We start from the raw sequence: 25143 nt of genomic DNA, 5'->3' as shown, positions 1-25143 counted from the left end.
TAAACCTCACCCTGACCACTTACTGAACCTGCTTAATTGATATCGAAAATATGCACTGATAGAAGAATCGTAGTCGACGATTTGACGCACTTGTCCTCCCCTGTCGTTGTTGAATCTTCCCCTTTCTCTCAGTCTCATTTCCGAATTTTTTCTTTCCCTGAGGTAACGTTTCTAGTCTGATGCCTGTCATTTTTTGCGCCTCCCTTTACTTTTAGGTCTTCGTTTCACCTGGATATGCAGAGATTCTTCACAGAAATTATCTGATGATCTACTTGAAATTCCCGTGGTCCTGCCAAGACCTTCAGCAGCCAATCCAGATCGTGGAGGATGTTATGGGACCGGAGCGGGTAATATAGGTGGCAGTGATTCCATTGTTAAGATCGAAAGTGGATATATGACAGAGAACAGTTCGTATTTCATAACAGTTGTAGTCGAGAAGCATCCGAGAAGAGCGTATTTCACACAGGAAGTGGTTATTACTGCGGATGATCCTCCGGTAGTGGAAATAAGGTATGGTGATGCATTACTTAAAAACGATAGTAAGATAAATTTGATTCTTAGATATTAAAGTGAGCCCTGCACCTACCGAATATATTTTTCCATTACTTTGCATTAACATGAACTTTTTACATGTAGGAGTTTCTGTTCTATTTCTATTCTATTCTATTCAAATATGAAAAGGAAGTCTCCTAACTCGGTAGGTGCATAGGTTTAAATTAATAGTAGCCGTATTTGTCAAAACATTATCACAAATCTTTGGGGAATAAGTTAGCATATTTTCCATAGCATGTGTGAGCCAGCTTAAGTAATATTGATAATCTATTAGCTCGGGTAACAGAGGGCTTTCATTTCCTGGTGAAGAGTGTATTTTTTTGGGGCACTCAGGACTTAAACTGACTGCAAAGATAGAAATATAAGCCCAAATTATACACTACGCGCCGGAAATATCCATATTATTTTTCTAAGGTAGATCGACGCTAACGAAGGCTCTCAAGAAAAAAGATAAAGTAATTATAGGGAAAACATTTTTGTGTCCTTTTTGTTGTATTTTATCAATAATTTTTGTGTTTTGCATCCTAGATGTGAAGATAACTGTGACTTACGAGTAAATCCTTCACGTCGTTTAGCACTTGAACAACTCTGCGCGAATGCCGATTGTGTAAGGGGCTTTTCTTATCGATGGACTCTCTTTGAGGCCGGTCATGCGAAGGATCCCGAATGGATTCAGGTCAGTGATTTACAAGAAAAAATTCGAACACAACTGATTTCGCCGAGAATCGTCACAAACCCTGGAGTACTGCAACCCAATAAGATGTACAAATTCGTCCTGACTGCTAAACGGCGCGGAGGACATCCTGGTTACTCAGAGTATAAGTTCGCTACTCATGGCACCCCTTCAGAGGGAAGATGTGACGTCACCCCTTTGTCTGGAAGAACACTTGAGACCACCTTTACTTTTGCATGCAATGGCTGGGAGGATCCAGATCTTCCCTTGCAGTATTCGTTCATTTATTTTACCGGACATGGTTTTCCCACCGTTCTATACAAAGGGATGGAAAGCAGTAAGAAGACGAAGCTTCCCGCTGGACAAAAAATAAGAAACTTTACCATCGACTTTCGTGTACGAGTGGCTGACATGTTCGGAGCCTTTATTGAAGTGAGAACTCCTGTTCAGGTATGAAACGAAAGCATTTACACGATTTCATCCAGAGTCCCACTAGTTTGACAGAAGGAAAGTTTGAAGATTTTTATTGCTTTATTCATGAACGGCGAAAATCGTACGTCTATTTTACGAAAATGATGTCTAACAGTAGTGGTATATTTTTTTCACGGCTGGGAAGAGAAACACACTTTTAATGTAAACAGACATGGTTGCCCCTGCGGACTGGCTCCTGTTCTGAAACGGTTGTAATGCCGGCTTCGGGCATGACGCGATGCAATAGTTGCCAGCCTGTTCTCTCAAAAACAAAGAAAATTCACCAAAAACGTACAGCTTCTGCCCATTCCTTTTGAAGGATTCTTTTATTGAAATGATTCTCTTCATTGCTTTGTACTATCTCATGTAATACTAGGTGCTACCGCTTCAGTTAAGCGCGGAAAAGCTGGTGGACCGCGCTGTTCGGTCGACAATTGGAAACCAGAGTCATTTGAATAAATTACTTCAGTCAGGTGATGTGTCACAGGCTGTTCAGCTGGCCAAAGCAGCCATTGTGGCGGTTGATTTTGATGAGAGAATTTCTCAGGATCGTCTCATAGAAAAGCGAAAAGCGGTGAGTGCACAGTTCTTTTAAAGAGACAAACAAAACCAAAGCGCACACTCTCCCCACTGCTCGGGAGAGGTTCTCCGTTTTAGATGAGCAGGGGTGGCATTAATACGTTGATTAAAGGTGCTGTGTTTTACGTAATTTAAATCTCAAATTGTCTTAAACTCAGGAGAAAAAGTTACTTAGTTCTTAGCAGTTTTGAATTGATTAGGAGAGCAGATGGGTATTCGTGAGCAGTTTATTAAACTCAGACGGAAATCTGGTTAAATATTTATAAACAATTGTGACAATTTTAATCAAAAGTGGACGTCAAGATAAAAATCACAAATATCGATTATCCACAAGTTGGAAAACTTGCACCAGATTAGGACTGCTTAATAATAAACACTAGAGAGGGTCTGATTCTGGATTAAAAATTTCTCGATCATATCCTTTGAAAAATTGTGTCTAGGGTCAAATGCTGATCAAGATTAACCTTTCTAGATGACAACATCATATATTTTTACATGTTTTATTTCTAAATTTTTCTTTAACACTATACTAAAACTTACCAATTTGCAGTTTTTAATCAATTTTCTTGAAAACCCCTCTTGCTGCGCGGGTTGCTCCGGTTTTCCTTCCTCCGCAAAAACCAACATTCTAAATTTCAACTCGATCTCAAAACAGTGGACAAGAAGAGCCACCCAGTGGAATGTCCATCGCTAAATTGTTTTTTATTTACTTACTTAGTTGGCAAAATTCATTCGATAAAGAAAGCACAACAATGAACATATATATAAAGGGTCTGATTTTGGATCACATTAAGTGTATAATTATTATTCCTCTTTCTAAAAAGATATGAAAAATTTTCTCTGAAATGCATCATGACAATCATGACTAGCCTTCCACGATAACATCATTCATGAACGTCACTTTTTACAGGTAAAATCCAGCATTGTAAAACAATTGTCGGCTGTACAAGTGGAGACAGTGGAGAGAATACAGCAGACATCTGGTGTTATAGCCGAGGCTGTCACGGTTGTTGACGAAGTTACCGTGGAAGCACAGGTAATTTTTCATATGCACATATTTTTCCACAAACACGACTAGTTTGAGGAAAAGGCTATAAACCTTGGAATAAAACTTTTCCGATCAACTCTCAGAGCTCAATTTTGATTTGGAGGAGGCAGAGTCCCCCTTGAATGATAGTTTGTGATACCTATATGAACAGCAATATTGTGGCGAACTTTCAGAGAGCAGCAGCAGACGCCCTTCAGTCGATGACAAAAGTTTTGAAAGAAGAGTCCTCAGCAGGGAAAAGTTACGAGGCGCTTTTGGACGGAGCGAGAAGTCTTGCTGCTGGTCTAGGTTGCATGCTCGAGGCGTCTTCTCACGGGGCCAGAGAATACGAGATAAGGAACACCCACCAGGTGGATTCGGCCACTATAGACCGCCAACAAAAAAGTGTTCGTTCTCTAGACCCTGCTGTAAAACCAAGATCAAGGCGAGACGCTACAGCAGAGCTGCTACAAGCAAAGAATGAGGTACTGTGGTGTAACGTTTACCATGGGCGGGATTGGTTTGCTCTACATCTTTAGGAGCAGGGAACTTCTGCTGGGTCATAAAAAAAGAAATGGTTGCTCGCTCCCTGTAATCAGCTTGTAACTAGCTTTAGCGGAACTTTATCTCCTGACCGGTCTATTCATAAAGTGAAGTTGTAATTTTTTGGGAGTTACCCCGTACATACATACATACATACATACATACATACATACATACATACATAAACTTTACTTTTTCTCGAATTTAAGAGTAGCTTGTAAAACTAATTTTTCTGAGAGAAAAATAACAAAATAATAACAAAAGAAATCGACATAATATAATATACAAGGACATTATAAAATACAATCCTGTGCAATATTTATAAATAACGGCTAAAATGAAATAAAAAGATTTACTGAATATTTAAAAATACAGTATGAATTCAATTATAATATGTTCTAAAATGACATTAATTTAAGGCTAGCTAATGCTTTTTTAAAGTCATTAAGGTTCAAAGTTCGAACATTGTCCGGTAGTGAATTCCATAGCTTAACGGCATGATAAGAAAAAGAGCGAAGGCCATAAGAAGTAGTCTTAGCAACAGGAAGTTTCAGCATGTAGTTACCGCGTAAATTATAAGTAGTATTACGAAAAAAGTAAACATATTCTTCATGTAGATAGGATACTTAGTTAGAACTAAACTTTTGTAAAGTAAAATTAACATATTGTGTAAACGTCTGTTAAATAAAGAAACACAGTTGACTTTGTCCAATAAAGTAAAGTATCTTCAATCACTTCCCTGAATTGTATCAGCATTTTAAATACGTATATAAAATTTAAAATTAGTGGCAAACTTAAGTTCAGTGAACTGCTTTTACTTTACTTTACAGTCAAGAGGGCGAGCTCTGAGCCTTTTGCAGTCACTGGACAATGTTGGAAAAACAATTTTGTCTCGAACCCTGGTCGGAGAGAAGCCAAAGGAGCTTTCATCTCAGTCTGTGTCTCTGCTTCTTTTCCGAGAGGAACCCTACTTGTTCTCAGGCTCTGTATTGTCCAATCAAGGCTACGGATTTGCTCTCCCTTCAGATTCAAAGCTGTTTGACAACGGTACACTATTTGTGGACAGTCAGGTATGAAAAAGACGCCTTCTGTCTTTTAACGGTCAGTCAGCTTCTTCGCCTGCGTTATTCTCGACGGGTTGATGATACTAAGCACAAACTGCATTTTGTACTGACAATCAACTAAAAAAGCCAGGTTTTTTTAACTACATTGTTAACATTACAGTGCACATTTAACAATATGTGAACTATAAAGTAAAGTATGATTTCAAAACACCCTGCCTTTGGAGGATTAACCGTCTCTGGTTTGGCAGTTTACATTAGGCGGAAAAGATAAATTAGCGGCGTCACATTTCACAATTTCATTTGTATTTCAGGTGATCACAACGAGTTTTGTAACCTACTCTTGGCATCCTTCAGCAGCAAGATTGACAAGTGGAGTTTCCAGCCTTGAACTGAAGAACAGCTCAGGGCATCACTTAAATGTGACAGATCTGACAACGCCGATAACCATCAAACTGCGCAATGGTCACAACTTGAATAACATCTCCCAATCATACTCCGTTGGTGTTGGTAACACTGTGTTTCACAAGATAAATGTCACCCATTCAGGGATGGCTCTGATGCTGAAGGTTCGTCCAGATAACAACAAAACAGAATTTTTTGTGAGTCTTAAGTTTGGGGAGCGACCCTCCGCTAATAACAGCGACATAAATGTCACGGTCCCTAACTTCTCATCTTGCACTCAGAAATCGTCTGGTTATGTCAACTGCTCATGTGATCCATACCGGGTACTCGTAGACAGTATAGTCATTCATAAGACAGGCATTTATTTCATTGGATTACAAGTAAAGTCAAAGAGTTCTGCTAGGAAGAGACGGTGCTCAGTGCAAGGACGCTCAAAACGCAGGTGTGTGCAATATAAAGAGTCCCCTGCAGCAGACGAAACTAGCACAGGGCAGTCCCCCAATGATCCTCGATTCCGTGAAGGGAATGAAAATTACACCATACAAGTGCTACCAGCTGCCTGTCTCTACTGGAATACTGCAATGTCTAAATGGACAAATGATGGATGTAAGGTTAGTGAGCATTGTTTATCAGCGTCAATTTAATTTAAGTGCTCACTTTAGTAAATTTAGTGCAGACGTAAGTTAATGTAAAAAAATTGGTGTTTTTAGTAATTGACAATGGCTGCATCATTAATAGGTGGCTGAAACAACAACTCTGGACATGATTCACTGCCACTGCAACCATTTGACTGCATTTGGAGGTGAAATGTTTGTGGGACCAAACCCCATCGATTTTGACAGAGTATATACTGAATTACATCGCATTCCAGAGACTGGAAACGTAGCTGCCATAATAACAGTGACCTTTGTGTTCGGACTTTACTTAATGCTTATACTGTGGGTTCGGAGAGCTGATCAGAAAGATACTTTGAAGGTAGGTCTCAGTTTATTTCTCAAGGAGTAGATGATAACCTTATTCTATATCTTAAAATGTTTTTGTTATGATTTGTCTCCCTTTAAGCCAGAGCATGTCTCCGAACATCAAATATACGTTCACGTTGTTGTTCATTGCAGATTGGCGATAAACCATTTTTGGGATCTTTGTCGCCTTGTTGTTGTCGATACGAAATTGAAATATCGACAGGCATTTGGTTTGATTCTGGTACCAGTGCTAACGTGTATCTAGTGCTGGAGGGTGAGCTGGGATCCAGTCGGCCTTATCATTTAGAGGGTGGTTCGTTCATTCCATTTGCAAGAGGTAGCTTGACGTATTTCACCCTCTCAATTCCGGATAATGTTGGCCATTTACGGAGAGTGCGCGTGTGGCATGACAACTCTGGTGAAAGCCCTTCTTGGTACCTAAACACAATCAAGATTTATGATTCACTCAGTCAGGAGCTTAAGACATTTATCTGTAACAAGTGGTTGGCTGTTGAGAAGGCCGATGGATTAATAGATCGCACATTTGTTGCTGATTCAATTTCTGGGAGGCGAAAAAATTTCTGGGAATCGTTGCAGAATAAATTGGCCGAAAAACTCAACGAAGGGCATTTGTGGTTTTCAGTCGCAACCAGACCACCGAGTAGACGCTTCACTCGCGTGCAGCGTTTGTCTTGCTGCCTGTCGCTTCTGTTGACCACAATGTTAGCCTGTGCCATGTTTTATCAGTTTGTTCCTGGGCAGGTTAAGCAACAGAGCACGCTAAGGTTGGGACCTTTGGTCCTAAATCTGCGACAACTGATTATTGCATTGGAGAGCATTGTCGTAGTTGTCCCCATAAATTTGTTAATAGTAGGAATCTTCAGCCACGTCGCAAACAATGTCGACACATCTGGGAAACGCCAACGAAGATACAACGTCACAGAAAGGTTGAGCATCCACAAGGTCACTGAGAAATCTCGATACCGTAAAGGTGTTCGCATGACCCTACCGTATTGCTTTGTTTACCTGGCCTGGTTCCTGTGTTTTATCTCTTCAGCTGCATCAGCGATATTTATTATCTTTTATAGTTTACAATGGGGTAAAGAAACAAGCGAGGAATGGCTCATCTCCATTTTTATGTCTTTGTTTGTGGAAATATTTGTTTTTGAGCCGGTAAAGGTCGTCGTCGTCGCTTTATTTTTGTCGTACTTTTGTCAGTCGGATGTTGGTGAACTTGTTCAAACACCAAGGACAGTCGCACATGTTGATGAAGTTACCTTCGCTGACGGCCAAAAGGAAGATAATAACGAAGAAATTATTACCTTACCGAAGCCCCTGAGCAAAAACGAATTACGCCGTGCAAGGATCTTTCGGATGCGAGAAATGCGTATGTACAAGGCTATACAGAATATAGTCTGTTATTTTCTATACCTTTGGATACTGATGATCATGTGTTATGGAGGCCGGAGTCAGTACAGTTATTCTTTGAAATTATCGCTGGAGCAAACATTCGGAAAGGTGAATGAGGTATGTTTACGGCTCCTTTCATCCATCTATTGTACTACTAGCAAGCATGCTTACATCTTTAATTATAACACAACCAAAGTAAAGCGCGCGCTCTGATTGGTCAATTTAGCGTTCCTCATTTGCCCATGGGTGTACGCTGCTGACGTGAGCAAATGCAAAGACTTTTTTTCCGCGCGCGTTTGTTTTTTCTGGTCACGTAAGATTTGTTAAATAAAAGAGAACTCTTTAGCTACAGTGTATCAATGTTATGTTATAAAACAAATGGTCAAAGCCACAGCGTATACTATTGAGTTATGGATGCACTTGGGAGGTTTGCTGAGCACTCAAGAAGCTAGAATCGCTCTCGGCTATCGCCTCGAGCGACTCTTACGCTTCTTTCGTGCTTAGCAACCTCCCGCATGCATCCAGAACTCAATAGTGTACGCTGTGGTGTTTATCATTTGTAAATTAGAACGTGAAATGTGTTGATTATTGATTCTCTTAAAACTTATAGTATCCTTGGGCGACCATAAGGAAGGAAGTGAGTATCGCGCAGATTGTCGTGACACATGCGAGTATTTTTTAATCATATCCGGGTATTTTTAATTATATGGGCGGTAATCCGAACAGTCCCCTGCCGCTGCAACTATTTCGATACTTCAGATAACGTTTTGACCAACGGTCGTTTGTCAGTCGTCTATTTACTGAAGTATTTCCAAAGCTAAATCTAATGACCAATCGCAGCTGACTAGTTAGACGTTCAAATTGTTGTTCTGCTAGATGATAAACTAGGCGTTGTAAGTACATGTCACGAAAGACAAAAGCATTCTGAGCGATGCGGTTTATAATAACTTTTCATTGAATTGATTTATTTCCCTCGAATCTCGAGTGTTCTACATTGATTTTTTTTTACACCGCATTGCTCTGTTAGATCTCGACTTACGAGGACATGTGGCAGTGGTTACAGAACGTTCTACTACCAGGAATTTTTGAGGATGGAAAGGACTTGGCATTTTCAAATTCTACTATGTTCACTGGAGACGGTGATGCAGTCCTTGTTGGAATGCCCCGCCTCAGACAGCTTAGGGTGAAGAAAGGTGTGAACATATATTTATATTTTTTTCAATAGGTATGACCGGCAGTAAATATGAACAAAGATTTAATTTTGTTAGTATCAGTGATCAGTCAGACTGATCACTTCAATTTCTTCTAATGGCAAGGAGAAAGTTTTTATGAAGTTAAGTATGAAATGCTAAGTTGAAAAATTTGTACGATCAAACCACTTTTTCTGGTGTAGATAAAAATGCTTCTGCTAAAAACTTAGTCTGTCAAAACGAAGTATTGCTTGAGTGTTTCCTTTGTTTAACAGTTTGCTATTAAACTATATCAACCTTAGTTTTTTAAGTTAAAAAAGTTGTACACTGTCTAAGGTTTAATTTTTGACTTTTACTCCTTTTTAGACTCATGTCAAGTCGCGAAGGAAGCGAAAACTATATTCAACTCTTGCATTGGGTCATATTCACTAGATGCTGAAGATAAAACAGAGTTACATCAGCCAGGATGGCTCCCACTTTTTCCGTCATATAATACTTCTGCTGAAACGTTGAACAAGGTTTGCCCCAAGCCGTGGCGTTATTCTACAGCTGAGCAAACCGGAAGCCTTCCCTTTTGGGGAAAACTTTATCCTATTTACAGTCAGGGTGGTTACCTAGCAGAGCTGGGGTACGACAGGAACTCTGCCACGAAAGTCATCTCCGATCTGAACAGGTTCAACTGGTTTGACAAGTACACTAGTGCTGTTTTAATCGAATTTGCAGTTTTCAACTCTCGTGTCAGTCTTTTTAGTGCAATTTGGATCACAGTGGAGTTCTCACCATCTGGTTATGTGGCTACTGGTCACCTGATTCAACCACTTCACGTGTACAACATTGGAGCTGGCTATGGTGTCGCTCATCTTGTTTGTCAGATCTTGTTTATTTTCTTTATTGTTTACTTTGTTGTTAAGGAAACCAAAGAGATGATTCAACAACCAAAACACTATTTCCGCCGATTTTTGAACTGGATTGAACTTGCTCAGATCTTGACAGCCATTTCCTTTGCAGTCACTCATATTTTCAAAGAGGTACTACTCTCTGTAAACTCGTCCAAACTTCGTGAAAATGTCTTCCAATTTATAAGCTTTGACAAGGCAGTACTACTCGATGCTATGGAGACAGCATTCTTGGCTTTATTAATGTTTTTCAACACTTTAAAGTTGCTGTATTTCTTCAGATTTAATAGTCACGTCAAACGTTTGTCTGATGTAATGAAGGCATCTTTTCTGGGACTCGTGAACTGTTCAATAGGATTTTACGTCTTTATGTTCGCTTTCACTCATTTCGGATTCATCCAATTCGGAAGAGAGCTGGAAGAGTATTCCTCACCCACAAGTGGTTTCCAATCTCTTCTCGCCCGGGGAGTCTTGAGCGGCGGGGCTGAATATCTCCAAGATTGTCATGACTTCGTTGGTCCTCTTTTCTTCATAGTTTTCAATATGTGTCTGCAAGTGATGTGGCTTAACATTTTTATCGCCATTCTTATTCACGATTATAAAACCACCATACAGTTCTCCAAAGGAAGATTTAGCCTCGGGAAATTGATGATAAGGAAAATCCAGGAGACACTGCATTGCATAGGGGACGAGAAACCACCTCGCAGCGAACTTGGAAACAACAGGAAGAAATGTGTGCACTGGGAGAGCGAAAACGATTTCATAAAACTGGATAACAACAACGACGACATCGGTGGTCGCAAAAAAACCAAAAGCAAGGCCCAGAATGCTTCTTGGAAGGAGTTAAACAGATGCATCACCATGATGAGTCTAAGGTTCAATGACTTCTACACTGACGAGTTTATTGAGGACATTGAGGACATCGAACTGCTGAACCTCTGGGTAGATGCTTCTGCGCGTCGAAGGAATGTGTCTGAGGAGAGGAGGACTGGTACCCAATCATATGAAGTTGCAAAAGCGAGGAAAATTAAGAGTCGAGCCCCTTGAATAAACACGTGACAAGAATGTGATATGGTTTGATAACCTAACAGTGTGAAGCAGCAAGTTATCTGATGCATTTGAATTTACTTGACTTTTAAAATGATGAATCATTTGGAATCCGCGTTGTGAAGCCTCAACCAAATAAAGATATTGTGGGAAACATGACTGCGCATTTAGTCTCTTGACGCAGCATTCGTTCAAGTGAAGAATGAGTCTCCAGAAATTCCACAGCTGAAAAAGAATTCCTGGGATTTTTATGTCTCCTTAAAAAAAACCAGAAATCATCAGACTTTAGTACCGGGGTGAGAGAGTGGGGGGAGGAGGGTTAGCTCTAATGTTTTTGTAACCTTGAAAACTAAACTGGTGGGGGTTATCTTTTTGGTTGATAAATGTAGATTCAATAATTTCGGTCAGGTCCTAGGCTAGACGCTGAGCAGATCAACAAGGTCTGGACCGCACGAAAAAAAAATTCCCGATATTCGAATTCTGTTTTAAGCTCATGAAGGAACGGTTCAAGTTTTGTATGTGTGGCAAGGCTAGAAATTTTTTTATGCCCCGCCGCCTGGAGTTTTATCAAGTGCTCACTAAACCACCATTAGAAATATACTATGTTCAGGCTGAATTTTTTCAACCTCCCTTCTTCAGATAGCTTGAAAAGAGCCTGAACACTTATTATCAGTGCATGGAAACGGCTTCAAGCTCTTGATATAACGCACACAAGTAATAATTTCGTATATTTAGCAAAAAGTCCGTTTTTGATCTTAACAATTATTACCACAAAATATCGGTGCATGCTTTATTTCCTGTACGTTCTCGCTGACATTTTCAGCTCCCTATAGGGCATTCTTTTGAGCCATGATCGTTTTAGTTCTTTACCTCTAAACTACATTTGCCTAGTTGACAGTCGTTGAAAATAATTTCAACAAAGGATGTTTCACCATGAATTCAGACAATTTTCATTCTAAGCTTTAGCTCATATGTGTCTCTGATCTTCCCTGAGGTCCCATTCGTACGTTAGGTCAGCCCTTTTTTAATTCTACCCCTTGAAGGGTCGTAAATATTGTGGAATGCTGGCGGATGAAACTGGGGATCGTGATTTACCATTTCGTTGAGATAGACTTTTATTTTACAAACTGGTCATCTTTTTCGTACGAGTTGAAAAAAAAAAGAAAAGAAATCATTGATGTCAGCCCTCGTGCATTCCACTCTCGGAGTTCTGCGCGCCGGCGCAGCGCGCTAAAATAATTTTTTTTGTTCTCGCTAAATTTCTTGAGGGACAGACTTCGCCGAAATGGAAAGTCTGATACAGTCTAAGATAGTGATTCGTAGATCATATATGTCAAAACAGATTGATTGCGAAGCTGCTGTAGAGACTAATTATTATAGTGAGTACCATACCGCTTGTTATTGTCTAAAATCAGGGGTTCCGTAAGTTTGAAGGGAGATGATACTCTACCTGCACACACATTAGGTTGTCTTGGTTCTGTTCACGAGTTTCCAAAGAGAATCCATCTCATTTACGATAGAATCACAAACAACGAGTAAAAGGCAAATTATAGTTTCGCAAAGTACACCACGAAGATTTTCATCTTCACTTTCACTAGTTGCTATTATTTGCTAGGTTGCATATGCAATCCACACTCGTAGTGAACTGACTGATTCGTCCTTTCGGCTAGTGGCCATGGAGTTTTATGTAAATTACAGATTTCCGTTTCGCAACTAAGAAATTTCCAATTCGCAGATACAGATTTTGCGGTTATGAGGTAAGGAACCCAAATAGTTTCGTACATGATACAATACAATAAAAACTTTATTGACATTCCCTAAAGAGGGTTTTTCGGTGACAATGATCTAAAAATTACAAAATTACAATACTAAAAAGTATAATAGGAAAATTAGGGAAGCTAAAATGTTAATAAACGTTCGCCAAAGTTACAACTAAGAGCGATGAAAAAGGAAAGCAGCAAGTAATTTGACTTTAAGTTTACGCTTAAAATCACGAGAAGAATTACAGAGTTTGAGGGTGTTATCTAAACTGTTCCATAGACTTACTGTACGATAAAATAAAGTCCTTTGTCCAGATCTACTTTAATATAAGGGTATATGCAGAAGTTGGGAGCTTCTGGTCGTGCGACCACTTATCTAACCACGTTACATAGAGAACAATCTGTTCGATTGCACAGGGTAGCCAATTAGAACACAGTATTCGCTTTATCTTACCCACGGGCGCTGCCAGCTGAATTATAAAACAAACTTCTTGACTGAATGGGAGGGCCGAACGGGAAGATATTTGGCTCGAGGTCATGATGTTCTTTCGTGAACGAGGGCAAAATATCTACCTTCCATCCCTCCCACTCAGTCAAATATTTTATCATATGACTGCTAAGTGTTGAAAATTTCAACCTCAACAGGATGCGATGGATAGGCACATGCAGCCACAAGAGAACAAAAGAATCTTCACGTAAAAATTTTTCCTTTATTTATTCAAGTCAGAATAAGAAACTCCCAATTGCTTGGAAAACGCGACTATTTATCAATTCTGTTTTCCTTTTATTTTCCTTTTGAGTTTTTGCTGCAAAGTTACGTTGGGGCAGCAGGGCTTTCTCCGGACCGGCTCACATCAATCCGTCCGGCCTTACACACGCCAGCTTTCACTATGATTTTCTATGGGATTGCGCGAGCGGGACTGGGCGTGTCATATGATAAGTACAATCACATGATCATAGTTTCATCAAACGCATTATCACTTCGTGCATTGATTCACAGCAAACAAACTCGGTATGCCGCGGGACAAATACGGTTCATGATCAGCCAAATCATTGCAGTTCTCTGCATTCAATAGGATTGGAGATAAACGTCTTGGACAGGTCAAAGTGACTTTGTGTACCTCGATGCCGTAATGTGTCTTTGCCTCTTGCGCTTTAACGCATTTTGTAGGTTGCGTAAAACGGGAACATTTCTTTATTCACGCAGATGCTCGAGGAAGGACAAAAGGAAGAGGAAGGGGCACGGAACAGAGAGAAACTGTTAGTTACTTATTACACAAATAAATATGTTTTATGGAATTCGTGTTGCTGTTTGTCTGGTCTCTTTGAATGGCTGCCGTTCACAAAATTTAAAAGCACTCGAGGTTTCTTTTCCCCGCGACGCTGTCCAGGCGATAGAAATAGGATTTTTCTTTTTCAACAAAGCTGTACAAACAACAACAAACATATGAAACATATGTATGAACTGCGGTTATGAGACGTATATGTGAACGATCCTTCGCAGTAAAGCACTATTTGAGCAATAGTGAAAATCAGACCTGAAAAAAATTTCAGGCCTGTACGGAATTCGAACCACTGACCTCTGCGATACTAGTGCAGCGCTCTACCAATTGAGCTAACAAGCCAACTGGGAGCAGGCCATCAAATTAATTCGACATAAACCCGTAGATGATAAATCAAACAACAACAAACATATGAAACATATGTATGAACTGCGGTTATGAGACGTATATGTGAACGATCCTTCGCAGTAAAGCACTATTTGAGCAATAGTGAAAATCAGACCTGAAAAAAATTTCAGGCCTGTTCGGCTTGTTCAGCTGTACAAGTGCACTAGGGCTGGACAACCTATTCTGGAGAGGCTCACGTCAACCCGTACGACCCTACCACGTCAGCCTTCACTATGGTTTTCTATGGGATTGCACCAGCCGGGCCGGACGGGTCATATTATAACTATTTTACCACAATTGGTAGTATTATCGCAATCTGATTAGCCATTTTTCCGTTGTCGATTAGAGTACAAATAATGCTGCTCGCGTCAACGTATCACGCACTAAAAGAATTTGCAATGGGGCGAGACTGAACACCTCAAACCAAGTACGTGCTATACGAGTTGAAATGGCCGTTTCTAACTGATACAGGCGCCATACTTTTTTTGTATCTTGAAATGAAATGCAAGTTATCGGCTCAACTTGTGAAAAGCTTAACGTTTGAAGCGGGAATTGCGGCCAGCGCTGCGAGAAAATACGACCACCATGCCATGGCGTGCGTAAGTGCAGTAGGATGAATTGTGTAAGGTCTATGAAAATTTGACTTCATGCCCTGAAATTACTAACGTGAAATAATGAGCTCCCGTAAAAGCAGTCAGCCAACAAACCCAGGTGTCATGGGTTACAATTTTGAAAGAAAAGGAATTCGGTCTTCCCTAAGAAACTAGTCGGAACATAAGGAACTACTGGATAAATCACTTTCCAGTGGATAAATGTACAAAACCTACTACATTATGCACAAGTTGCAGTTTATTTGGTGACTGGAATAATCCACCCTCAGAAGAATTTTAAAAAGATAACCACACCAAAATGACTTGAGAATGCTATAAGTAAATTAAAGAATCAACTGACTCAATGCTGATCACCTAAGCTGTGTAAGTTTCTAAGGCCTGGTAGGTGTAATTGATGAAGGTCTAAAGAAGTCAGTTATAATTGAAGTTCTCGCAATAGCAAATATTAAACCTCAGTAAAAGCCTAAAACTGCTAAAGAAGCCATTAACGAAATGGCGAAGTAAAATCTAATAACTGCGTACAATTTAAAGCAGTCCTATATGTATGTCTTGGGAGGACAATGACTAAAATTGCTCCAAAGTTAACGTAACAATGATGCCTCCTTCATACGTACAGTTTTTTTTTACCTCTGAAAGCGATCAAAGTCAAACTAAATCGAGTCATTAGTTTTCGATGATCAGTTTTTTTTAGGCAAGTCATTTATCAATTGCCCATGTTGTACAAGGAGATCATATTTTATTCTTGTGCATCCAACCAATCTTCTTCTACAGCAGCCTTAAAATTGTCTTGTGCATCGACCTGATTTTCTTGCAAATCCTTGGATTTCTTGGCTTGCACATGAAGATCAAACCACAAAGAAAATAGTTCAAGATCTTCACAAAATTCTTCGGCGTATTGAACATTTAAAAGATGATTAATCCGATCCAAACTCGCCAATATCTCAGCTGTCTCAGGAAGAATATCCCCCTCGATCTCCGTGCTCGGTGTATCATGCCCAGAAATGCCTTCGCTCGCTCTCGGACGATCGCCCACGCAACCCAGTGGTTCCTTTACTTTCACCACCATGAAATGTCCAAGGTCAAACTTCTCTTTGGAGAGTTCCCTGATGTGGCCATAGTTATAAACAAGAACCGAAATGAAGATATTGCTGCATATGAGATTCACTGCCATTTTTATCGCCGTAATGTAGACAGGGCCAATGATTGTTCAACAATCGTTAAAATAGTTGACTCTGCAAACCGACTACTCCTTCGACTAGAAGAGACCACAGAATGTTGAAAGGCGAAGAAAAGGAGTAAAGTTCGCTTCCAAACAGAAGATATCCTACATGGATACATCCAAACGTGAAGACAGCGAATGCAACCGAGCAGTGAGCGAGTTCCCGAGCAGATCCTTTCATCACATAAAATAAATGCATCACGTGAGAATTCAATTCGAGCAAATAGAGCAACTTCAAAGTGTTCAAGAATATCAGTAACGATATTAATACCGTTTCCAGGTCTTGCAGAATAACACCTTTATCAAAACTGATAAACAGAAAAATATTTTCTCTGAGTTTTGCATTGGTAGCAAGGAGCTGTGTTTCTTTCGGAATATGACAAATAAGAAAGCCAATCACTGCAAAAGTTTGTGTAACTTCAACCCAGTTTAGAAAATGAGAGAAATACATTCGAAAACCTGTTATAACCTTTTTCGTTTCTTTGACAACAAAGTATTTTAACATATGTCACCAGTAACAATTGACAATTAACGGTAACAGCACTGTAGCCCCCTCCAATGTCATATATGCGTATGGTATGAATCACGTGATTAGAGACCACGAGACCACTTGGTGAAAACTCAGTAAGGATCCAAATCACGCTGAACAAGTTCACTTGAGAGTTAAATACCGTGAACTCCAAAATTAATGCACTAGTAAACCTGTAAGTCCAGTTAAACAGGTTTAGTTCGGAGATGACGTTCAGTGCAGTAGTTTTGTCGTAGCCCAACTCCGCCAGGTAGCCTCCTTCACCATAAAAGTTAGACAGATGAAATCTACCCCATAATGTAAGACTTAATGTTTCTTGGGCTGACGAATAATGCCAAGCACTTGGACAGACCTGATGAAGACTAATGAAGGACTCATTCATGGATGAGGAAAATAGACGCCATTTTGTTTCACGGAAGCTTGTTTTGTCCTCGTTAGGGATGTATATGAAACCACGCATAAATTGAATTGGGTGGTCAATTCCTCTATGCTAACATCCCAAGAACCTAAGAGCAAAAACAAAGAGCATTCAGTTGTTTAATCATTGAGAATGGACATAGCCTGCATGAACTGTGTCATAAATTTATGTAACTATCGTTATAAGGAAATTATCTTTTTCGCCTTAAAGGATTCTGAGTGAATATTGTCGAATGGGTTTTGCGCAACGGGAAATTTTTTTTCTTTTTTTCACTTTGTAATTAATAAAATCAAACTCATAAAGCTTAGAATAGACTCACCACGATTATACCAATAGTCCAGCCTTTCATGTGAGACACAGACTGGGTTGAAAGCTCTATTGGTTTCTCTTCGACCAGGGTTCGGGACAAGATCGTTCTTCCGACATTATCCAGCGTCTGTAAAAGGCCCAGAGCTCGTCCTGCAAAGCAAAGTGACGAGGCTTTGTGGCAGTCAAACGAGGATTAGCCTATGACTGAGCCTAAGGCTACGGGTGACTAATTCCTACGAGTAATAAAAAAGAAATGCTGATCCAATTTAGGAAGTGATTGAACCGACGGATAGCTCTCAAAAAATTATCTGTTTACTTAACGAATAGACCAGTTTGTGGATTCAGTTCCACTAACTCTGGTCATTAGCTGATTGCAAGGAACCGATGCATTGATGCGGGATAGCTTCACCCCCTCAACACCTGGAAAAATGATTAACAGCATGTCCGCTTTTTCAACCCGGTGGGACCTAGTTACTCCTAAGGATGCAAAGAAAACCATGGTAAATGTCACACTGCTGTACCTCATTCTTCGCTTGTAGCAGTTCAGCTGCAGCATCTCGCTTTGATCTTGAATTTTTGGAATCTAGCTGTTGAGTGTCACGTGTCTCGTACTCTCTAGCACCGTAAGAGGAAACCTTGAGCATGCCACCAAGGCCTTCGGTAAGACTTCTCGCACCGTCCAGAAGTGCTTCGTAATTTCTTCCTGCTGAAGATTCCTCTTTCAATACTTTAATCATCGACTGAAGGGCATCTGCGGCTGCTATCTGAAAAATTTTCACCATTGCAACTTTCATTTAGGCGTCACAAAATATCATTCAAGGAGGAAAAAAAAAATGGACTATACTCTCCTTACGTCGAAGGGCGAGTTAATCAGAAATGTTTGACCACAAAGCTTATTGGCCTTTCGCCTAAAACGAAGGAGATTTATAAGAAAAATAGGTACATTGGAAAATTTACCTGTGCCTCCATAGTAACTTCATTAACAACCGAGACGGCCTCGGCTATAACATTTGATGTCTGCTGTATTCTCTCCACAGTCTCCACTTGTACAGCCGACAATTGTTTTACAATGCTGGATTTCACCTGACGTGATGACGTAAAGATTAAGTTATGATGATTGTTATGATCAGCATTTCACCCCAAAGACAATTTTATCTGTTAGTTATCAAGGTTTTCTTTAAAATAATTGATGAGTGTACAAATACTATGATCCAGAATCAGATGATTTTCGGTGTTCATTCTTGCGCACTCCTTATCGGGTGCAAGGTTGCTAACTTGTGGATAATATCTGCGAAATTGATCTTGAAACCCAATTTTAAATAAAATCGTTTTTCAGCTCTTTGTAAATGTCTTCTTAAAATAACTTTCCATTTGATTTTTATGAAACTGCTGGTGAAAAACGGCGTACTCTTTCAGTTTCATTCAAAAGTTTAAATTGGTAAGTTTTTTCTCAGGGTTTAAGGAAAACTTAATATATAATAACTAATAAATAACACCCTAATCAACCTACGAAGGACTACCACTGCTCATTGTAAAACAGAGAACCTCCTCCACCCTTCCGAGCAGTGGAGAATGTTGAGAGAGGGCGTTTTGGCTTGGTTTGTCCCTTCAAAGACATCATACACTCACTGCTTTTCTATTTTCTTTGAGCTTATTTTGAGGAATCTTCTCATCAACAGCCACAATGGCCGCTTTGGCCAGCTGAACAACCTGTGACAAATCGCCTGACTGAAGTAAGTTAGTCAATTGACTCCGGTTTCCAATTGCCAGACGAACAGCGCGGTTAAACAGCTTTTCAACATTTATCTGAAGCTGTAGCACCTGGTATTCAATAGGAAGCAAAGAGAGCAATAGATTCATTTAAAATAATAATCCTTCAAAAGAAATGGCGGCCCATTTTTGATAAGTTTTGTTTGTTTTGAGAAGATGGGCGCAGTCGCATATTTACAGAGTAACATACGAAATTACATCGCAGCCATTCAGAACTGGAGTCAGTATTCAGGGGCCACTCCGAGTTTTTTCCTTAAGACCGCCTTTCTCGCAGCCCCTCCTAACTAAAATGGGTGCCACGTGTTTCGCAAAGACGTACGGATTTTTGGTTGCATTCGTTCGTTAAAAATCCACCACTACTGTACGACATCATGCGCATAAAATCGATGCATAATTCTTACCATTTTTTGATCAAGTAACCTAAAGCTTCAGACGTTCCTTCTGTCCAGCTAAAGAGGGTCTACACCAAACACTACGCAATGGTTCCGTTTCATACCTGAACCGGAGTCCTTACTTCAGTAAAGGCTCCGAACATGTCAGCCACTCGTATGCGAAGTCGATTGTAAAGTTGTTTATCTTTTTTCCAGCGGGAAGCTTTGTCCTCTTGCGGCTCTCCGTTCTTTTGTATACAACGCCGGGAAAATCATCATCAGTAAAATAAACGAATGAATAGTGCAAGAGACCATCTGGATCCTCCCAGCCGCTGCACGCAAAAGTAAAGGTGGTCTCCAGTGTTTTTCCAGACAAAGAAGTAACGTCGCATTTTCCCTCAGTAGGGGAGCCGTGAGTAGCGAACTTGTACTCTGAGTAATCAGGATGTCCTCCGCGCCGTTTAGCAGTCAGCACGAATTTGTAAATCTTATTGGGTACCAGCACTCCCAATTTTGTGACAATTCTCGGCGAGGTCAATTGTGTACGGATTTTTTCTTGTAAACCACTAACCTTAATCCATTTAGACTCATTCGCTACAACTGCCTCAAAGAGAGTCCATTGATAGAAAGGCCCCTTTCGCAGTAAAACTTCTCGCAAAGTCGTTCAAGCGCTAAACGACGAGAGGGATTCACTCTTGAGTCACAGTTATCCTCACATCTAGGATAAAAAACATAGAAATTAATGAATTTGAAAGGATGCAGAACAAAATGATATCTTGTATCCTTTACATGGTAATTTTGAATATTTTCCAAATATTTTCGTTGCCGTAAATCCACTTTAAAACATATAGAGGTTTTCATACACTGTCCGTAATTTCGGGTCGGCATGTTATATCTGTCTTTACCGTGAATTGAAGTCTTCATTTGAGCCGGAGAAAAACACTCCTTGCGGCACAAGAGGGAAACCCTCGGTTATCCACGTTCATTTTAAAGTATTACACATGCCAATTCCGCATGTGCTGTCAAATCATTTCTCCAAAAAGTGTACTCGTTTTTTGGGAGACAAATGAACCAAGGGAACAATCGATAATCTTCGACGCACCATCCTTTAAACTTTCAAGATCAGTACTTCAACAGTTTCGTCGTTTTCCCCGGCTTTATTGAGTCCATTCCTGTGGCGTCGCTTCACTGAGCACGGTATCACTCGCATAAAATCCACACGTCGGGGCTGCCGTGGCGGTCGCAGAAAGCGAGGTAACAGTGTATCGTGCCTAGGAACTGCAAGACAATTCCGTGCCAACGTCTCTCCAACTCAAAATGAAGATGATTCGATGGGTTCTGACCAAATTGCTGCACTGGACCACGAATCTAGTAATTTGCATAACCGTTCGTCGAGCTTATTAATTATTCAAGGTAACACCTTTCAAACCAACAAAACAAACAACCCTTCCGTTCCGCCGGTGTTGCCCGAGAACGGAACGAACACTTCAAACTCTCGGACTGACGACAATACGTTTCCAGTCATCACGGATCGTCCCATTGAATCGCGTAGCGTGTTTGGTATGAGCTTGATGCTTGCAAACACAATGTCTCTGGCGCCCAATATCGACGAAGTTCGTTCTACCATTTTGGACTACAAACCAAATTTAGGGTTCATTACCGAAACGTGGCTGAGGGACACCATCAGCGGAAACCACCTCCATGCACATTCCCGGTTACTAGTTTATTTCTAGAAACTGCACCACGGACATTCACGGAGGGATTGGGCTCTACATAGTGGACTCGATCAGGTATAGATCTCTTGATCACTTACAAGACCCTGAGTACGAAGTTCTTTGGGCGTGGTTAAGACCAAAAAGACTCCCGCGCGGGACACCCTACGTTATCACGGCCACGATATACCATCCGTTCTTCAACGACAGCGCCAGAGACACTGCTTTGTTGGACTATCTATCAGCATCCTTGACTACTATTGAGGGAGAATTCCCAGGTTGCGGGATTCTACTCTGCGGTAATTTCAATCGGCTAAAGTTAAATCGTTTAGCGGCACAATTCGGACTGCGGCAATTGGTCAACAAGCCCACTAGGGGTGATCAGATCCTGGACTTGGTCTTCACCAACCAACCAGATTTGTACGATATAAATTCCGTTCAGATTTTACCGCCGTTTGGTTTATCGGATCACAATGTTGTCTTCGTGCACCCAACAACTCGTGCTCCAAGGGAAGGCCCAAGTAGAAGAATCCTTTCCAAGCGGGACACTCGGCCAGTCGCACGTCCGAGCTTGGGCGTTTCCTCGCGTCTATTGACTGGTCAGTGGTTAGCGAAGCATCTAACTGCGAGGCTAAATTGGCGCTGTTTACGGATTTCATCAAAATTGGTCTCGACCACTTAATGCCGGTTATACATGTCAGACTTCACCTGAATGATTCCCCGTGGGTTACTGAGCGGTTCAAGAGCCTCATTAAGCTCCGTCAACACGCCTTCCACAATGGAGACATGGATCAATACCGGCGATATCGAAATGATGTCAACCGCACGCGTAAGTCACTTCGCAGTAAATACTATGCAAGCAAAGTTAATAATTTAAAGAACATCAAGCCCTCGTAGTGGTAGAGCGCAGTTAAACGAATCGCCGGTATGAATCCTGCGTCATCTTCTGAAAGTCTCCTTTCCAACCTTCAGCTCGGGGACAGTTTCGATCGCCTAAGTGACGTTGAACTAGCTAACGCTATCAACGCTGTGTTCTTAGAACCCATGAAGCATTACCAACCTCTATACGCTGTCCCTACTGTAGTGGAGGACTCCGATATGCCTTTAATTACGGAAATGAATGTCCTACACGCTCTAACCAATCTAAACCCGAGAAAGGCAGCCGGACCTGACGACATCGGTAACTGGCTTTTGAGGGAATATGCAGTGATTCTCGCACAGCCTATTACATCTATACTGACCGCGAGCTTTAGAGAACAAAGGCTTCCCGCCTCTTGGAAGCTTGCGGACGTGGTGCCTCTCCCTAAGCAAAAACCCGTGGTAGATGCCACTAAGCCCCTGCGTCCTATCTCCTTGACGCCCGCTATCTCTAAGGTTGCGGAAGATTTTGTGGTACTAAGATACGTCAGTCCAGCGGTGTTGCAGATCATAGACCCGAACCAATATGGCGGTATTCCAAGATCCTCCACCTTGTACGCTCTGATTTCCATGGTACATAACTGGTCACAAACCACTGACGCCACAGGCGCAGCTGTTAGAGTGGTATTTTTCGACTATCGTAAGGCTTTTGATCTTATTGATCACAATTTGGTGGCCAGAAACATCGAAGCCTTGGACATGCCACGGTGGGTTCGCGTCTGGGTGCTGGATTTTCTGTCAGACAGGAAACAACGTGTCAGGTTGTCATCAGACTGCAGGTCAGAGTGGGGCTCAGTCCCCGTAGGGGTACCACAGGGGACCAAGCTTGGTCCCTGGTTGTTCTTATTAATGATCAACGATCTTGAGGTCGACGCGCTCACTTGGAAGTATGTAGACGATACGACTATCGCCCAAACGATACGCGAGGTTTGACCAGAGATGTACAAAGCGCGGTTTCCGCTGTTGAAGCGTGGTCGATCGAAAATAGGATGGAACTGAACGCGGATAAATGCAAGGAGATGCGCATTGACTTTAAGAGGAACACTCACAATTTTCCACGAATTGTGATTAATGGCAAGGAACTATCAGTATCAAACAGTGTTAAAATCCTAGGAGTCACTATTAGCTCAGATTTAAAATGGAACGAACGTATCTCAGAGTGCATTAAGAAAGCGAACAAGCGCCTTTATTTTATTATTCTTCTAAAGCGCGCCATTGTACCAATGAGCGACATTATAAATTTTTATTGCACCGTGATAAGATCTGTTTTAGAGCACTGTGCGCCAGTTTTCCATCACGCGCTCCCACAGTATCTTAGCGACGACATTGAACGAGTGCAAAAGAGAGCGCTCTCCATCATTTGTCCTTATGCGTCATATTTCGAATGTTTAGCCAGGTTCGACTTAGTAACCTTGCACGCGAGACGCGTGGCTCTGTGTAGCAAGCTTTTCGAGTCTATCACGTCATGCCCGGATCACAAACTCGTGCCTGTCTTACCTCCTAAGAGAGAACACAGATATAATCTAAGACAGTTCAGGGCTTATGCCATGCCCCGTACACATACAAATCGTTTTAAGAACACTTTTATTCCAAGTATGTGTACCTAAATTTTTTTTAGACTAGTTTGTACATAGTCATACATTAGTCTTCGCATCCATCTCACGTTAAGAATTCCATTCCTTTTTCTCAGTTTCTAAGACTTTGTCGTTTATGTAGTGTTGACTCTGATTTCCATCACAAATCAGAGTCAGTGTGCCAGTTTTTCGATAAACGTGGTTACCCTGTTTCTGTCGTTCAAGCGGGTTACCACCGCGCCCAAGTTATTGATCGACATTCAGCACTACAAACGTCGCATAAGGAAGATTCCGACCGCATTCCATTCACTCTCACGTTTCACCCTCACAACCACTCAGTTAAATCCATCATTCTTAAAAACTTTAAATTACTTCAAAACGATCCAGAGACAAGCACTATCTTTTCGCAGCCTCCGCTCGTTTCATTCAAACGCAACAAAAACATAGGCAATTTTTTGGTCAGAAGACTAATGACCAACCAGGCACTTTTAAATGCGCTCGTGTACGATGCAAAACGTGTCCTTTCATTCGCAACACTGATAAAATATCGGGACCTAAACGATCCATTAAGATCACCGATCACTTCACGTGCACCTCCGCCAATGTAATCTATGATTGCATAACTTGCACTTATTGCAAAAAGATATACATCGGCGAAACAGGCAGAAGACCAGGTGACCGATTCCGAGAACACCTTCGAGACGTGGAAAAGAATGACAAGGACACATCGAAACCAGTCGCTAGACATTTTAATTTACCTAATCATTCTAAGCAACATATGGCAATCTGCGGTCTTTCCTTACACTTAGGTAGTACGGAAAGCCGTAAAACTCTTGAACAAAAGCTCATCTTTCAAACCGGCGGTCTAAATCCCACAGGGATCAACGAACGCTTTTCATTCCACTAATTTATTCGTGTTTTTCTCGTTGCCATGTTCCCACCAATAACGTAGCTCCATTTTCTGCCTTTAAAAGCACACACAACCCACAATTCCTCTATTCGCTCCAACGAAAGGCTAACGCTCGAAGCGTCAGCTTTTGTAATCGTTACGGTGGCCAATTTACCCTTTCAACTTTGTTGATATATCCAAATTGTCTCGAATTTAAACCCGTCTTATAACTGAAACCTGTTAGATGCTAACTAATACATGCTGAATACAAACCAAACAAGAAGGGGTAAAGTTTTGAAATATGGCTTTGGCAACAAGATTGAATTCAGGAGCTATATCTGTGGGATTTCCACACAAGTAACACTTGTAATCGCGGACTAAGTGTGATTCAGACCGAGAAACCTCTTTTTCAGTCCTATTGTTTTGTTTTGTTTGTTTTATTTTTGTTAGCTACTAGAGGTATCCTAATGAAAGTTCTCATATACCCCCGCGCCTGTTCGAGCCTCTGCCATGTTTTCGGGTCCTCTTCCATCTGAGCTCACCGCTGAAACAAAAATGACATACCGGTATGGACAGT

General features: G+C 41.0%; 1 protein-coding gene across 1 annotated transcript in view; it reads left to right on the top strand.

Annotated features, from left to right (window-relative positions):
* Window positions 1–10816, top strand: part of LOC148732563 (uncharacterized) — a 41132-nt gene extending 30316 nt beyond the window's left edge. The window contains exons 23-33 of the mRNA XM_088757860.1: window positions 216–510; window positions 1081–1675; window positions 2073–2270; window positions 3186–3311; window positions 3497–3787; window positions 4676–4915; window positions 5221–5922; window positions 6050–6286; window positions 6427–7800; window positions 8711–8876; window positions 9240–10816. Coding sequence (XP_088613986.1) covers window positions 216–510; window positions 1081–1675; window positions 2073–2270; window positions 3186–3311; window positions 3497–3787; window positions 4676–4915; window positions 5221–5922; window positions 6050–6286; window positions 6427–7800; window positions 8711–8876; window positions 9240–10816 — 5801 coding nt within the window. The remainder of the gene's footprint in view (window positions 1–215; window positions 511–1080; window positions 1676–2072; window positions 2271–3185; window positions 3312–3496; window positions 3788–4675; window positions 4916–5220; window positions 5923–6049; window positions 6287–6426; window positions 7801–8710; window positions 8877–9239) is intronic.
* The last annotated feature ends 14327 nt before the right edge of the window (window positions 10817–25143 follow it).

The sequence above is a fragment of the Stylophora pistillata genome, chromosome 4, assembly GCF_964205215.1.
Source record: "Stylophora pistillata chromosome 4, jaStyPist1.2, whole genome shotgun sequence".
NCBI lineage: Eukaryota > Metazoa > Cnidaria > Anthozoa > Scleractinia > Pocilloporidae > Stylophora > Stylophora pistillata.
The sequence above is the reverse complement of the archived record's forward strand: the minus strand, read 5'-3'. Positions and strand labels throughout refer to the sequence as shown.